The sequence below is a fragment of the Xiphias gladius genome, chromosome 4, assembly GCF_016859285.1.
Source record: "Xiphias gladius isolate SHS-SW01 ecotype Sanya breed wild chromosome 4, ASM1685928v1, whole genome shotgun sequence".
In the NCBI taxonomy this organism is placed as follows: Eukaryota; Metazoa; Chordata; class Actinopteri; order Istiophoriformes; family Xiphiidae; genus Xiphias; species Xiphias gladius.
Window position 1 is genome coordinate 16,799,315 of NC_053403.1, and position 16,064 is coordinate 16,815,378.

A 16,064-nucleotide genomic window follows, 5' to 3' on the forward strand; every position below is an offset into this window, starting at 1 on the left:
GAATCTAAGGGACAGATAAAAATGTTGGTATTGTGTCATGAGAATGAATTTTAATTAGTGTCAAGGCTACAGTCTCTCTCTAAAATAAAGTTGAAGGCTGGGTGGCAGTGGGTTGTTGGGGGCTTATTTGAGTCGGCTTCAGCAGCTAGCTCAAGGTGATGACCATTGAGTAGCCACCCAAATGATGTTTGATTAATATGTTCTTGTTTGAGTTTTGTTGTTTATGGCTTTTCAAAAAGGTAACAAGTCTGGAGGTAGTCAGTTTAACATTTCTCAACTAAAGACAAGTAGTCAAATAGGCCTAGATTCTCTCTCATTTTAACAGTAGCTCAACAAAGTCGACCCTCCATGCCGCTACACATGAGCACTTAGTATACCTGGGTCTCTGAGTTAATTATAATCTCTGTCCACTTTCAGTCGGCCAAAAAGATGATTATATGAGCCTCAATATGAGCCTAACTCAAACTAACATTTGATCCTCAGTAGGCATTTGTCAACAACACTAGAGTTATTCTCTTGGACATGAGCTTCTCCAGCTTTATGAATGTGTTCTTTGAGATGCTAAGGAGCTCCTTTGTTAAACATATTATGTACCTCACTGAGTAGTAGTTGTAAGACTTTATCTGCCAAAGGTGACCTCCCAAGCTATTGGGAATGCTGTCTGCCAGCATGTGCCCTTCGGTTCAAGACCAACAGAATCCTGATTAACTTGGGTTGAGAGATCTGTGGTTAACTTGAGGTGTAATTTGTAGACTTTCAAATAATTTACCGCTCACAATATGAACATTTTCTAACAGGTTTCTTCCTTTTCCTTTTTTTATCCATTAAATTAGCTTTTTTAGCTCAGAAAAAAAACTGACCTTTTAGGTCAATTCTGGTCGAGCTTGCTTAGCTACGATTTAATCAAAATAAAAGAGACCACTTTTCTACAAGTTCATTCTGGATGTTACTGAATCCCTCACTTAAGATCGTCTTTGTTGTGTCCTCATTTTTTTGGTGAAACCAATAAGCCATTCACATATAATAAAAACAGAGGGGGGCCCAATACTCTTTCCTGTGGAACTCCACATTATAGGTTGGTTAATACTGTAGGTTATAGGATTACGTTGAACCTCAACTTTCTGAAACCTTTGGGTTAAATATGAATCAAACCATTTCAATGCTGATGAATACAAACCTATTGCGATCAGTTTCTTACGCACGACACTGGTTGACATTTCATGCTTTTTGTAGGTCAGTTATGTATAAAATATCTGTGTAGTTGTGTATGTATATTAAGAAAATGACGTCATGAGTGTCTTGTGATTTTTAATGATCCAAACCTATCATGGCCCCTCTTTCCATCCAGATGGGGCTGCAGCGCTGGTGGGAACAAGAGATCCCTGTGGATGGAACAATCAACAAAGGAGAGCTCATGACACACAACCTGACTGAGCTGATAAAGCCTGAATCCTACGAGGTGCGCCTCACCCCCATCACACGCTTCGGAGAGGGTGACTCCACCATCCGTATTGTAACCTACAGTGGTGAGTGCTGCATACTATACTAATTCTAGGGAGATCTTTTTTGGAGTACTGTCATCAGTCTACTCATCCTGCAGTTTGAAAAATAGAGAAAAAAAAATAGGGTTGAGTAGACACAGGAAAGGTGGTTGCACAGGTGGAAGAATTATAGCTCCAGCTGGTAATGTTATCCTTCAGCTAACTCAGAAACTAATTCCAGCTAGAGTTTGTGCTGCTGCATTATGACACATGTTCATCAACACTGATGGATATCAAAAGTTCACTCTGGTATCAGAAAACATTATGATGATGATGTATCATGTTTGATATGTATGAGGCAAGATCAGTAAAAAGTGAACTAAAATAATCTGAATTGCATATAACACAACCAGTCATAAGAGGAAAGCTTGAAATCAGCTTGCTTTGCTTCTTTGCCAGTTTGAGCTAAATGAATGCTGATCAGCTGACTAATCGTGAGGCTGATTGCCCAAGTCAGGTCTATCCTGGACCAAAGCAAAGGCTGACTTGTTTCTGTGCTTGAAAGATCATCCTGACATGAAATCATGAAATGACTCAAACATGTAGTTTGGGTCACAAGACCAAGCAGAGCTGGTCAGAGATGAGTCATGTTTTGTTGTGCTTCATTGGAGGGGGGGGGTTGTCTCCTGGGATATATGTTATATAGCAAATTTTTGTTGAAATTTGTATTTCGATTTTATATTACAAATATTTTCAAAGGTTACCCTAAATGGCCCTCTCTAACATCCTGGTTGATGTAGGCTTTAATCAGGACTACAGTTATAGAATAGCAGCCAGAATCACTTCATGGAGATTACTGGGCACTGTATGGCACGCCAGCCTGGTCAGGCCAGTGAGAATACATCAAAACACACTGTATTTCCCTGTGGAATGAAATAGCAGCTTGAAAATTGTGTTTGTGTGTGTGTGGATGGGGTGCCTGTGGGATGATATGCTGCCTGAAATACAAAAGCAAGAGTAGTATCCACAGTTGGCCCAGCAGTGACAGTGAACAGATGCACAGGTACTTAAGATGTGCATTTTGAGAAACAAACTGGCTGACTGTTTTCTGCCTATCACTGACTGCTGAGCTCTTCCTGAGTGGTGCTGCTGCAGTTGTGAATAATTCAGTTTCACTGCAGCTCATCATGACTGGTGAACAGAGAATTGGGAAAGAGAGGAAGAGAAACAGACACATAAAGTTTCTCTGCTGTTATTTTTGAGTAATTTATGATAATGTGTGGCCTGTGCTAAACCTTGAATTCAGCTGAATTGAATCAAATTGAATCCAGTCAAAGTAAAGTAAAGAAAATTGAGGCAAATTACGACAGAGAGAGGCACAGAAGGAGAGATAGAGGCAGCCATGTTGGGACTGAGGAGAAAAGGGAGATACAGGGGAAAAAAGTTAAAAAAAAAAAAAAAAAGGAAGGAAGAGAGCCAGTGCTGATGTGGAATCAGCCTGCCCAATGAGAGACTGGACTAATTATGACTCTACAGCTGCTCTTCTCCCCCACACAGCATAGTGTCACTGTAGCAGGCTAATGTACGTCTGAGCCAAATCCACTCTGCTCACAGAGTGTGTCCCATAAGACTGACGGACGTGTGAAATACAGTCCAGGATCATCTCATTATCACTTTCTTTTCACTTTCACTGGGGAACAGGGACCTGTGGGGAATCTGTATACAACTTGTAGCATGATGGCTTTTTATGGTTATACTAGTTTAGGGTGAACTGAAATGAAGGCGTGTGATTTTTCTAATTATGTTACTGTATCTGAGGTTATAATTAATCAATATGCTTACATTTGGGTCTCATAGTATCTCTGGTTATATAAATATAATTAAAAATGTTCATGGAAGAAAGAGAAACCCAGTTCTTGTGCCTGGACCTGGACCAGGGAAATTAATCTATATTAAGCACTTTCCGTGCGAACAGACAAACTTCAGTCAGTAAGAGTCAGAAACACTTACATCAAGGAACTGACCCTTTTTAGCCATTGATTATGCAGTTAGATTTGGTAGAGAAGGATCCACTGTTTTAGGGAAAGCTGAAAGATTCCAAGCAGCAACAACGATTCTGCAGGAAGAACTTATCCTCCCTAAAAACTACACATCTATGAAATTTAAATCTTCGTTAAATTAAGTGTATAAAGTGGAGGTTTTTACAAGTCAGCTGTTAGCCATTGTGGATTCAGCCAGTGACTGTGAAGCACGAATAAAGCAGCAAATGCCAACCAGCTGATGCAAAGCCAACTGTAGTGCGCTGTCTGAACTAATGCTGATACAAATACTCAGTTTCTTTACATGAGTCATACTAAATATAATTAGTATTTGAGTAAGCATTGTGTTTACACTGGAAACGTGACAAAATTTGTTTACTTAAAAAAGTCAGCATGCATACTAAATAACTCAGATTTTTATGTTTGCTGTTGAACTCTCCCAAAGTGCATTGCAAAAAGGAATGCACACATAGATGAAAAAAACTAAAACAAATTGTGGATGGTGGTAACAGCTGTGTGAACACCCCAGAAGACAAACAACAAACTAGATCAAAACCTGGCTGGACCGCCCTTTATCTGTTTGCTTCTCTCCTCTCTGTGCTCACATATACAGTCATTTAATGCAGCCTGATTCCCAATAAAGCTGTTCTCATCTACATGTTTTTCTGTTTCTGTTGTCACAGAACAGAACAAGAATGAGATAGTGACCAAAACGCAGTCCATTAAGGCCACATGTTAACCAGCAGTCACTTCCAAGCCATTTTCCAAGCTGCTGCTCTGCACTGCTAAAATCCTGATTGTATAACCACAACGTCATCTGACAAAATGTAAAATGATCACTCTGAGTGAAGGTTAGAAGCTCATTTGCGTCTGTGTCAGCTGCGGAGTGGTCAATTGAATGAGACACATAGATAGGTGTGCCTGTGGAGGGAAAGCCTGACTTCGCACTTGCGGGGCAATACTTCCCACTTCTGAAAGTCGCTAGATTTGTTGTTCTTTTGTGAAGAAAATATCCTAAAGAGGTGTGAAAGGTCAGTAAATGCCTTTCAATAGAGAATATAGTCTCCTATGACCCTGAAAATGAATGTGTGTATAGAAACAAAGAGCAAACCAAATAAATATGACTATTACCCTGTTAGTCTGTTAGCTGTTAGGGTCACTAATCCTAATGTTAGATAACTGTCTTAATGTGAAGATTTAACATAAAGCCTCTAAAATCTAAGTATGAGTGAGTCTTCTCATCATTGCCCAATATATTGAGAGATCATCGTGATGCAAATAAAGCCGATGGCAGCAGCTTTTCTGTGAGCTGGCAAGAAAACACAAAAGTGGTTAGAGTGTCCCCAGCTGTAGGATGAAGGATGGTTGTATCACCAAGCTCCAAAGACACTTTGAAATTTTGCTGCAGTGACAAACTCAGCATCTGTTTGGTGTTCCTCATAACACTTCTGTCTCTCTCTGGTTCCCTCCAAGAAGGATTTACAGTGCATTCAGAAAATGCTCAGACCCCTTCACTTATTTCACATTTTGTTATATTGCAGCCTCATACTAAAATCGTTTAAATTCATTTTTTCCCTCATCATTCTACACTAAATACCCCATAATGACAAAGCGAAAAAAAAATATTGAATCACATTGACATAAGTATTCAGAGGCTTTGCTATGACACTTGGAATTTAGCTCCCATTTCTCTTGATCATCATTGAGATGTTTCTACACCTTGACTGGAGTCCACCTGTGGAAAAATTAATTGACTGGACATGATTTGGAAAGGTACACACCTGTCTATGTAAGATCTCGCAACTGACAATGCATATCAGAGCAAAAACCAAGCCATGAGGTCGAAGGACCTGCCTGCAGAGCTCAGGGACAGGATTGTTTTGAGGCACAGATCTGGGAAGGCTACAAAACTATGCACTGCTCATCACCTTCCCAATACCATTGCAAAGGTGAAGCATAGTGGTCGCAGCATCATGCTGTGGGGGTGTTTTTCAGTGGCAGTGACTGGAGGACTGGTCATGGTTGAGGGAAAGCTGAACAGAATAAAGCACAGAGATATCCTTGAATACCTGGTCCAGAGTGCTCGGGACCTCAGACTGGGCCGAAGGGTTTCCAACAGGATACTGACCTTTACCACACACCTCACTGGAGAGATCTGAAAATGGCTGTCCACATATGGTCCCCATCCACCCTGACAGATATGAGAAGATTCACAGAGAAGATTAGCAGAAAATCCCCAAATCCAGGTGTGCAAAGTTTGTTGTCACGTACACAAGAAGACTCAAGGCTCAACTCAAGGAGGTACTGAGTAAAGGGTATGAATACTTATGTCAATGTGATATTTCAGTTTTTTCTTTTTTAATAAATTTGCAAAAATTCTGTTTTCACTTTCTCATTATGAAGTAATGAGTGCAGATTGATGGAGGAAAAATCAATTTCAACAATTTTTAGCATAAGGCTACAACATAAGAAAAAGTGAAAAAATAAAGGGGTGGACACTTTCTGAATGCACAGTAATGTTTATTCCTCCCATCAACCCTCACTGTGGTACAGTATAACAGTAATGCTATTTGTTAATATTCCATTTTTATGCTGATCATAGTGACATATGCAGTAAATGCTTGTCCAAAGTCAAATCTCACTAAATCTCACATTAATTATAGTTTTCTGCTACTGATGTTTTCTATCGCCTGCTCTATCTAAGGTATCAGGCTATTATTATTTGACCATTGGTGGTTCAGTGTAGTCCCTGTCTGAGCACTTGTTCAGTCATTGTCTCAACTCGATGTTTACCTGAACACAGGGAAAGACAGTTTTTGAAAGTATATTTTGTTATGTTTGTGTTTGTTTAAGTACTTATACCTCATGCTTGCAACATAGGATTTCTGAGGGTTGGCAAGATTTCTTTAAAATATCATGATATTGCACAGTGTTTTTGCTATAAGGATACTCATGACAATACGATAAAAAAAAAAAACAACCTGAAAAGTCTTGTTAATTGCAGCAACAAATAACTACTTGTCATAAATAATAGTCTGCAAAGAACAGTATAGCTGCTATTATATCACTGTGTTTTTTCCTACGTGCTCAGGCATGCTGCCCTTGAATTCTTTTTCATATGGGAATGTTATTTCTGAATCCTTACTTTTCAACTCTTTGGATTGGCATCCTAATTTCAGACAAAGAAAATGTGACCCCTTCAGTAATTTCCTTCCACCTTCTTCTTTTTCTGTCATATGGAGAACAACCTGCAAACACCTTGATTATGCTATGCAAATATAGTTCTTCAGACCTTGTTTAGGCTGGCTTTACACTCATGGTATGATTTATGGATTGTCTCACATTCAAATGGGTGCCTTCATTTGAAATGGTAAAATAACACTATTGTGTTGCCCCCTTTTTCTGGTACTGTCTTCATACACTGCTTAGCCTACAAATCAATGCAGTTTGTCGTAGATTTTACCCAAACCACTTCAACACTAACAAAGTTGCTTCCTTTTTTGGAAACAGAGTATAACAAATTTTCACCACAAAGATGATACCAGTATTCTCATGAGTCATATAATAACCCTTCATGCTTTCCATTGGTTATGTTTGCATTTGAAGTGTCTAATGCGTATTTATTCACATCGGGAAACCTTTTTTTTTTTTTTTTTTTTCTTAGTTCTCTGCTAAACATTTAAACCACAGCAAAGCTCATCCACGTGGAAGCCCATTAAGGATTCACTTGCTTACAATGTGGTATATGCCTGCTGACACAAGAATTGGATAACACATAAGAAATAGTTGTACATGGGTTGGCTGCGTTTGGGTGTCCATTGGTCTGTGTTTGTTACTGCAGGACTTGTGAAGAACAGTACATCCTCTAAAAAAGAATTTGATTGAAGCGCACAATAGTGTGATGTCGCCTGTGTTATTTTGTCAGGGAGACATCAGGGGAGGATTTCTGAATTACATTTACCCACGCTATTATTCCAACTGATGGTTGGAGCTCTGAGGCCATCACAAGGCTTTCTCAGAATGTCATGGCACCCACCCAGACCCCCTAAACATGATGGATGGGAATCTTGGAGAGCGTGGATTATAAGGGGTCAGTTTAAAAAAAAAAAAAAAAGAAGAAGAAGCTGGGCCGCTGTTGTCTATGAGGACACTTGGCTGCAGCCATGGAATTGCCGGCTGCTTTGTAATAGAGCCATAGGCCAGTGGGCAGGGAATCCTGCCAAGATGAAGTCAGTGTCTGTATCCAGAACAGCCTCTATGGACCATTGTCCTTTGACGGTCAATGAGCTCACTTTGTGTTTCAATCAAAATTAGGCAATTTGGATGGAAGGCACTCAGGCATCAACCAGCAGTTTGTTTTGTCCTTTCAGTTGGAAAAGTAGAAACCATGAGCCAGGCAGACATGCACATAATACGTGGGTTGAGTACATTTCCTGTCGTAGCAGAAGTTTTCAAAGAGCTCACTTCACTCCATGATCACTGGGACTTTTTATCTTGAGGACTATCAAAATTACATTTCATCCTTGACCATTATTTGAAGCTTTTTTGGCTCAAGGGAAAAGCAGAGAATTGCAGCATTAAGAAATAAATAAGAGAGCCTATTTTTAAAGCCTTTGCAGCTTGCTTTAGGGCCCTTCACACCTATGCTTTAACAAGTTGCATTTTGAGAAGACCATTTGAGGTCCACTCATGTTTTCAGGGGACAAGGCTGTAAACATTCTTAAAAGAATGTGTCACTTCAAAATGGTTGCGTCAACAATAGATCTCAATTTCAATTAATTTTATTCGTTGTTTGTTTTCCCGTATCCAATGAAGTCCAGGAAGCTAAATTATCTGTTAGTGTGCATGTATGTGTGTTTTAAAGAATGTGTGTGCAAGCACAGCAGTAGTGAAGTAGCCTCTGGGTCTGCTCTGTGCTCAGCTTGATTTCCTCAGTGGGGGTAGAGACACTACTTGAGCAGACACTTTCATCTGGACCAAGGCACAGTGAGTCAGCCTGTGGAAGCTGCGGGTAAAAAAAACTGACAAAAAAAACATATTTTCATAACCACAGTCTTGGAAGAAAGCAGTAGAGAGGAGGGGGCAGGATTGAGGAGGAGGCGACTTGCAAGAAATGGGAGGTAGAGAGGGAAAGAGCCGGCGAGCAGGAGGGGGTGCTGAAAGAATAGGGTTTTGTCAAAAACTCAGCATCCGTTTTACGGTCCTGAGGCTGTAAGTTGCCGTCTAAAATATTTTCCCTTCAACAGCCCAGATCATTTCCTCCCTCTCTATAAAATTTCATTGCAGCAGTTGCTCTCTGTGCAGTCCAGTGTAGATTCACTAGGAAGCATCGAGTGTTGGGATGCAGGTATTTTCACCATCACTAACATAAAAGATTTTTAAAGCTTTTATACAATGAGGGTGTACAGCTGGATCTTTCACAATCGTGCCTTTCACTCACAGCGGGGCTTCAGCTGAAGCGTTGATTTTCACTGAATGTTTTATAAGATTCAATTGGAAATGCAATGGCTTGTTCTTTCCCTCTGTGTGTGTGTGTGTGTGTGTGTGTGTGTTTGTGTGTGTGTGTCTTTGTGTTTCTTTCTTTCCTCAACACTGAAAGTGAACAAATGGCCATACATTTCCATGAGCCACATAACAATAAACAGAAATCACTAGAGTTTCTGCTTATAAAAAGACCAATTCTACCAGCCCCACAGTACTTACCCACTCTTCAGTACATTTTTTCCTTCGTAGGAATTTGTTATTACTCACTTTAATTGGTTGGATTAAAATCAATTCCTCCAATGAACAGCAAGGTAACATAATGCAAAAAGCAATGTAGTTTTGTGGTAAAGCTGATGTATTGCATCTATTCAGCTGGTCAGCAATCGATCATGAAAATGCCCATGAATCTTCTTGACAGGTTAAATGGTATTTACTCTGCAAAAAGTGAAGTGCCGACTGACTCGTTGCAACTCTGTGTGATACCCTTGACCTTTCTGTGTTTGCTGCGGCAGTAGCCTTTTAAATTATCAATGAGGGGAACCATTGAACCATGGTTAGGTGTACAGAATGCAAAAGTGGCCTTGAATGATTTCAGTGGACTCAACTCATCAGTATTTGATCCAAAAGTTTCCATAAAATCATAGAAAGAATTGAGGATGTTTCAGGAAAGTGATTAGCTGACAACACTTATGATTATTGCTAATTTTCATGATTTATTGGCTCCTAAATGGAAGTATAAAATAGGCTCAGTGTTCTAAGTGGAAGTCACCTTGGACAAGAACATCAGCAATGCTGGTAAATGGCAATAATGATAAGAAGTTGCGTTATAAGCGTATTAATGTGGTCAGGCTGGTCCTCCTAATCCCTCTCTCTTTTGCATTTGATAACAGGCAGAGAACGACTGCTGTCACCTTTTCCACTTCAAATCCCAGACATCTCTCTTTCTGTCTATTTAATGATAACTGTATTGTGTGTGCCAGTGGATTGCTCCCTGCTTATGTACATGTTTACTATTGCTTGCACACTGTAAAAGCAATAGAGCTTGACAAAGATGGAGAGTACACCCTTTAATATGCTTGCAGTGTTTTAATATCACAGTACAATATTTCCAGACTTCCCACGGGCCTCTTTCATCTTGTTTTTATAATAGTGCAACACCAAGCAAAGCTTTATGCATGTTGACTTTTATTAGCTCTACACCACACTGTAGATGACAGCAGGGTGAAAGGTTAATAGCAATAGCTACTATGTACATGCTGTGTAGTATTCTGTGTAATCTGCAGTAGAGCACACGAAACAGCCAAACTGTGTTTTGAAGTGTGACAGTTTGAGTGCTTGTACAGTGGTGTGTGCCTCCGTACATGTTTCCTTTTAACAGCTAAACAGATATTCTGTACTAACAACTGTCCCTGGCCTTTCTCTTTCACAGCTCCCATCAACCCTCATCTGAGTAAGTAATGTGAACCTCACTTTGCTTTTCTCGTCAGAGAGCGAGCTCCTTCTGTCGTAACACAGTCTGTGAGAACAGCGGGGAAGCTCAAAGTAACTGTACATCCCGTAGAGATCTGACTCTCAATATGTCATACTGCATTGGAAGATCTTTCTAAGTAGTACTAAATGAAGTATGATAAATAAGACTTCCCTTCAGAAATTCTGAGTAATCCTGCATTAGGCTGTTTTACAAGTTGGGAGCTTTAAATCTCTGCAGGACATTGTGCATTTTGGATACTGTATTTTCATGAGATGTGTGGTTTTGTGTATGTTTGTAGGTATATTTGCACGCTCTGAGCATTTCGTATGCACGAATCTGTGCCGTATGTGTTAATGTTTAGTCCCATTTATGACACATTTCATTGTTGAAACTTTACAAATTCACATTATTCACGCCTTGAGAATGCACACTTAATCACTGTTTGCTCTGCTGCAGTGTGCTGTTGTGTATTGTGGTTTATTTATTTATATAGATACATATTTCGGTGGGTGTTCTCACAAACATAGTCAACATAATAACAAACATCCTAATCACCAACATCATTATCCAAATCCCTGAAGGAAACTATTTTACCTGCACGCCTCCTCTTCCTTCCTCTGCCTATCCTCCAAATCCTCCCATCTCTCCCGAGCGCAGAAGGCGAAAACATTTAGTTTAGCTCACAGTGGATGGGGGCGTCAGTGTCTAGCGCCAGGAGCTAGACCTCCATTTAAATCTGCATGCCTATGAGGAGAAGAGTCAAGAGTGCCTGCAACCTGGCCCTTTCCTCCACTCTCCTACTCTACCTGCTCTCACTTTCTATCTCCTTTTCCCCTCTCTGCCTCGCAGCACCACTGCCCTCTTCCATCCCTCGGTCCATCCACCCACACTCTACCTCTGTAAATGTTACCTCCATTACCTGAATAAAAGCTGCAGATTCTGCTCCTCTCAAGGTCACCACTCCAAACTGCTCCCAGCTACGTTTTAATAAATCAATGAATATTTATCAGAACACATGCCTGCATCCTGAATCTAAATGCTCTTTTTTACTATCTCTTCGAGGACACTGCTCAGCAACACCATGTCCTCTGGTTAGGTGTTTTGCTTTGTTTGTTACCTGAATTAAATAGAGGGTTTGACACTGCTGATCCAGCCTGTACCCCTTAATTAAAGTAAGTGGTTTAGTTCCCCACGCGTGCTATTTTCTAACTATTCCTTAGTATATTCACTGTTAGACATGTGACCCAACATAACCTCGTGATGGAGTAACAATTACTCTTTTTTTTCTTGAAGGGTGACGATCCCATTTTTTCATTTCTTCTCTTCACACTCCAGTATTTTAAAAATTGCTGTCAAAGGGGCGTGGATAGCAACAGAGAAGGGAGGGTGAGGGAGAGAGAAGGAAGAAGGGGGCACCCAATATCTCCACCTGCACACCAACAGAGGGGATGGAGAGTGATAGAGGAGCTGGAAGGCGGAGTCAATTTTAAAAACGAATTATATAGAGCCCTACTAGTGAAACTCCGCAAAACATCCAAGGACAATCACCTCATCTTTACTTTTAATCATGAAAAAAGAGTTATTCAAAATCTTCAACAGATTCGCTATTCATGCAGATAATGCTACTTCTACAATGTCAAACAACATTTAGAAAACCTTTTAATACCTTTTTTTTTAAAAATCATGTGTTAGTGTTTCCAAACTCTTTCACATGAGATTTGTATTTAATTTAATATTATTTACTCACGCGGTGTATGTGAGTTTGTTTATTGATTGCTATCCATCATACTTCAATAGTGGGCTGTCATTGTATAGCCTTGAATAACCAGTTTTGATACTCACACACACTGCTGTTGGGTGCTTTCAGGGTGCAGCACTCTCCCTGCAGAGACTTCCTTTCTGAACTGAACCAAAACTGCATGTCGTTGTCAGAGAAAAACCAAACGCACCCAATGACGTCTCTGCTACAGTCAGCGAGAGGTTACATCTTAATTTAGAAATTCTGTTCACGATCGTATGGTTTAATTAGGACATACATATATACACACTACAGGAGATCTAATAAATGTAGAGTCACACTGCTCACATACCTGACTGTAGCTTCTAGAGAGTGTATAACTTTTTTGTAATGATGTGAATGTAAGAGCCAAGTTCTGCTCTGTCACTCACTAGGAGAATTCCACTGCAGCTTTGAGGAGGAACCCATCTGCATGTTCACCCAGGATAAGAACGATGACTTTGATTGGACACGGCATAGTGCTGCTACCCGTGACACCAAGTATACACCCAACACCGGGCCTAGTGGGGATCGCAGTGGTTCCAAGCAGGGTAGGTATTCCTAAAAGTCTCATTTACAATTCACTTAAACCCCTCCCCTGATTGTCCAATCATAATGTAGCTACTGTTTTAAAAAAAGCATAAGTTCCAATGTCAAGCAGCTTGTCGTTACAAACAAAATTGATGGTCGTTGGCTAAGAATGAAGACTCTGCTTTTGTTGGCTTCTGTCAAAAATCAGTCACATACTGTTTCAAAAATTACTAAAAATTTCGAGTGGTAAATCTACCTCTGTTATACCTGTAAACTGCATATGTGTGGGGCTAGAACAGAAAGCTTGACACATGCAGCAACAGAGGCTGAGTGGTGAGTCAGCTGATTGATTCCGTGGGTGGTTCATCAGGTGATTGCTTGATTTATTGATATGCAGTAGCACCAGGTACAAATCATTCCTTAGCACCTGTGTTTACAAAAGTCCAGTCATATGTCAAATGAGATGGAATTGAATTGGAAACTCTAAATTACCAATTGTACAAGTGTGAATAGGTTTGTCTATGTGTAACACCTGGTCCCTGCTTTTTCTCAACACAAACTGGAATAGACTTCAGCTTCCCATGACACTGAGCATGAATATGTATGTATGGAGAATAGATACATAGATATATGTAATATACCAGTTCATAAAATAGCAAATTAGATACAAATCAACAAAAATCTCAATAGTCACCAACCAGTGAGCAAATTGCCCAATTACATTTCTCAGCTGGGGATTTCTCTATATAGCTGAACAATTATATTGCAAAATTATGCACCAATAGGAAAAAAACAGTTAATGTAAATGTAAGCGATTATTTTTGCCAGCTGTCATCGTAACTTTGAAAACACTGCACCTGCTCATTGGATTGGAAATAAGTTGGTTGAATGCACACATTTAAATGGACACCACTCTGTTATTTGAAATGTAATCCATGCATGAATACAGGAATTCCCACAGTGCACAGGCAAACAGTTTGATCATGTTATTGCTAAATGACTTGGCTAGATATAAAATTAACAATATTGCGTGTCGATTATGTTGTACCTTTATTTGTAAACATGCCACTAAATGTGCAACTTTTTGAAATGTTGAAATAAGTTGGAAATATTCAAGTGTTCCCAACTGCATAATAGATTATTTCAGCCGCACTCATTGTGTCACCAGCTGCTTGATGCAGCACAATCTAACAATGAGCAGACTCGACCATTTATTTTCAAGATAAGCTTGTAACTGAGTCTCTGCTGCCGTTTCCATGGGTGCCTAAACCAGAGAAATCTGTATTGTATTTAGTATTCAGTATGTTACTTACATGCTCAGGTATTTCATATCCAAGAACCTAAATACAGAATTAACAAAATTGGATTTGTAGAAATCCATCAGAGGATTCATATAAAATCCTGTGATGGAAGTTATCTGTGGTGGAATATAAATGCCTATCATGGTGCTGTGGCACCAGCAGCAGCTGAAGTAGTAAATAATGCATTGGCTTTAATCACCTAATGGTTTCAAAATGTCCAGCATTTCATTACCAGCCCCATTCCTCTTTGCGTATAATTATCTAATATGAGATTCAACCGAGGGAGATATTCCATTTGATTTTGGCTGGAGGGGCGTGGAGCCACTCACTAGCTGCCTTCCCTGTGCCTGTGGCAGGGTAGAGATAGGTTTCAGATTATGTGGCTCAGACACAATCAGAGGACTGTTTGACTCACTGCCATCACCCCTGCAGTCCACGACTGTCAGACTGAGGTAGCATAAATGTAACCCCATTGTTATCGTTTCAATTTGCCCCTGGTTATTGCTATTAGTTAAAGGAGAACTGTCCCTCATAAAAAGCCCTGTTCCTTATCTTTGATATGGAAGGTTTCATTCCCATCATCCTATCACAGACTTGCTGAAAAAGCAGCTGAGCATGACCAAGGGCGCCCCACTTTTTCCCAGTGTTTACAGTGACAGAAAAATTGTTGGTCTATCAGAAGGCAGTGAGAAAGTAGTAATGAGATTCTGAGCACTGCCTGGAAAAAACTTTCTTATTTTCCAGGGTGTGTCCACTGCTTGTGCAGTTTCCCAGCGAGGCACAAGGACTTTGTCTGACGTCCTAAAAGATATCCATAAGGCATATTCAGTTGTATGCGCTTAACTGCATAATAAGTATTTACATTAGACATTTTTGTTAGGTAATAAGCTTAGATGATTATTTTTATTTATTGTAACTTGGTTCTTGTTTTTGTAATTTTGGCCATTTGTCACATAGGTAATAAGCAGGTTAATTGCCAGTATCTGGGTATGTGGGTATGTGGCAATGGAAAAAACTGTTGCCCAAACTGTCCTTTTAACCTTTGCGCACACTTTTCTTAATGTGCAATGATGGATTATTACCAAATCAGGGTGTGCATTCACCTTCGGTTTTACCTCCAAATAAAGTGGTTTAGACCGCTCATATTTCTTGACTTTGTGAGTGCACTGTTACCAAAACTGATAAAAATGTTGTCCAAAAGTACAAGATAAGTCAAAACTTGTAATGAACCAGAATTATAATTTAAATGTCTTCCTGAAAAAGTATTGCAGCTGAAGGTACAGGAAGTTGCATCTTCCAGAATCTGAATAGTTTGTTATATTTTAGGTGTGATATATGAAGAGTAAATCTTGCTTGCGGTAGCTTCCTGTATATATACCTGATCACTACATGTGTCCAAGGTTTCTACATGTACATCGAGACATCAAGACCACGGAAGGAAGGGGACCAAGCACGGCTTGTAAGTCCATTTTTCAACGTAGCACCGAAAAACCCTTACGGTATCACCAACCCACCTGCCTACTGCTTCGGCTTCTTCTACCACATGTATGGAAAACACATAGGTAAGATACATTCCTCATATGCTTCATTGTCCTCAACTTGTAATAACAAACATCTGTGTTGCTGTTTGAAGTGATCTGTACAAAGAATCCTCTTAATTAAATTCATTGCTCAGGACTTCAGGGAAATAGCTGAAGAATGAATAATTACTCTGATTCTTTAAAGAATCTGTCACTGTTCTGTGCTTTTGGTTGCTTAAGCTGCAAAAGCATCCTCAAGTGAAACTCAAATTGCTTTGGCAATTCTCTCTTAAATGAAGGGGATGTGTTCTTATCTGTGCAGAGCCAAACAGTCAATGAGGAAACACCGCAACTAATTGTATTTACCAAAAAAGTCCATCATCAAGCATCAGTGGGAAATCACAGTGGCTTTGAAATATAAACTGAAAGATGAGATTCTTGAAATTGCTGTCCGCCACCT

General features: G+C 39.8%; 1 protein-coding gene across 1 annotated transcript in view; it reads left to right on the forward strand.

The window, feature by feature from the left end:
* Positions 1–16,064, forward strand: part of LOC120789183 (MAM domain-containing glycosylphosphatidylinositol anchor protein 2-like) — a 164,588-nt gene that overhangs the window by 138,712 nt on the left and 9,812 nt on the right. The window contains exons 12-15 of the mRNA XM_040125747.1: positions 1,349–1,526; positions 10,434–10,454; positions 12,648–12,803; positions 15,485–15,646. Of these exons, the coding sequence (XP_039981681.1) occupies positions 1,349–1,526; positions 10,434–10,454; positions 12,648–12,803; positions 15,485–15,646 (517 nt within the window). The remainder of the gene's footprint in view (positions 1–1,348; positions 1,527–10,433; positions 10,455–12,647; positions 12,804–15,484; positions 15,647–16,064) is intronic.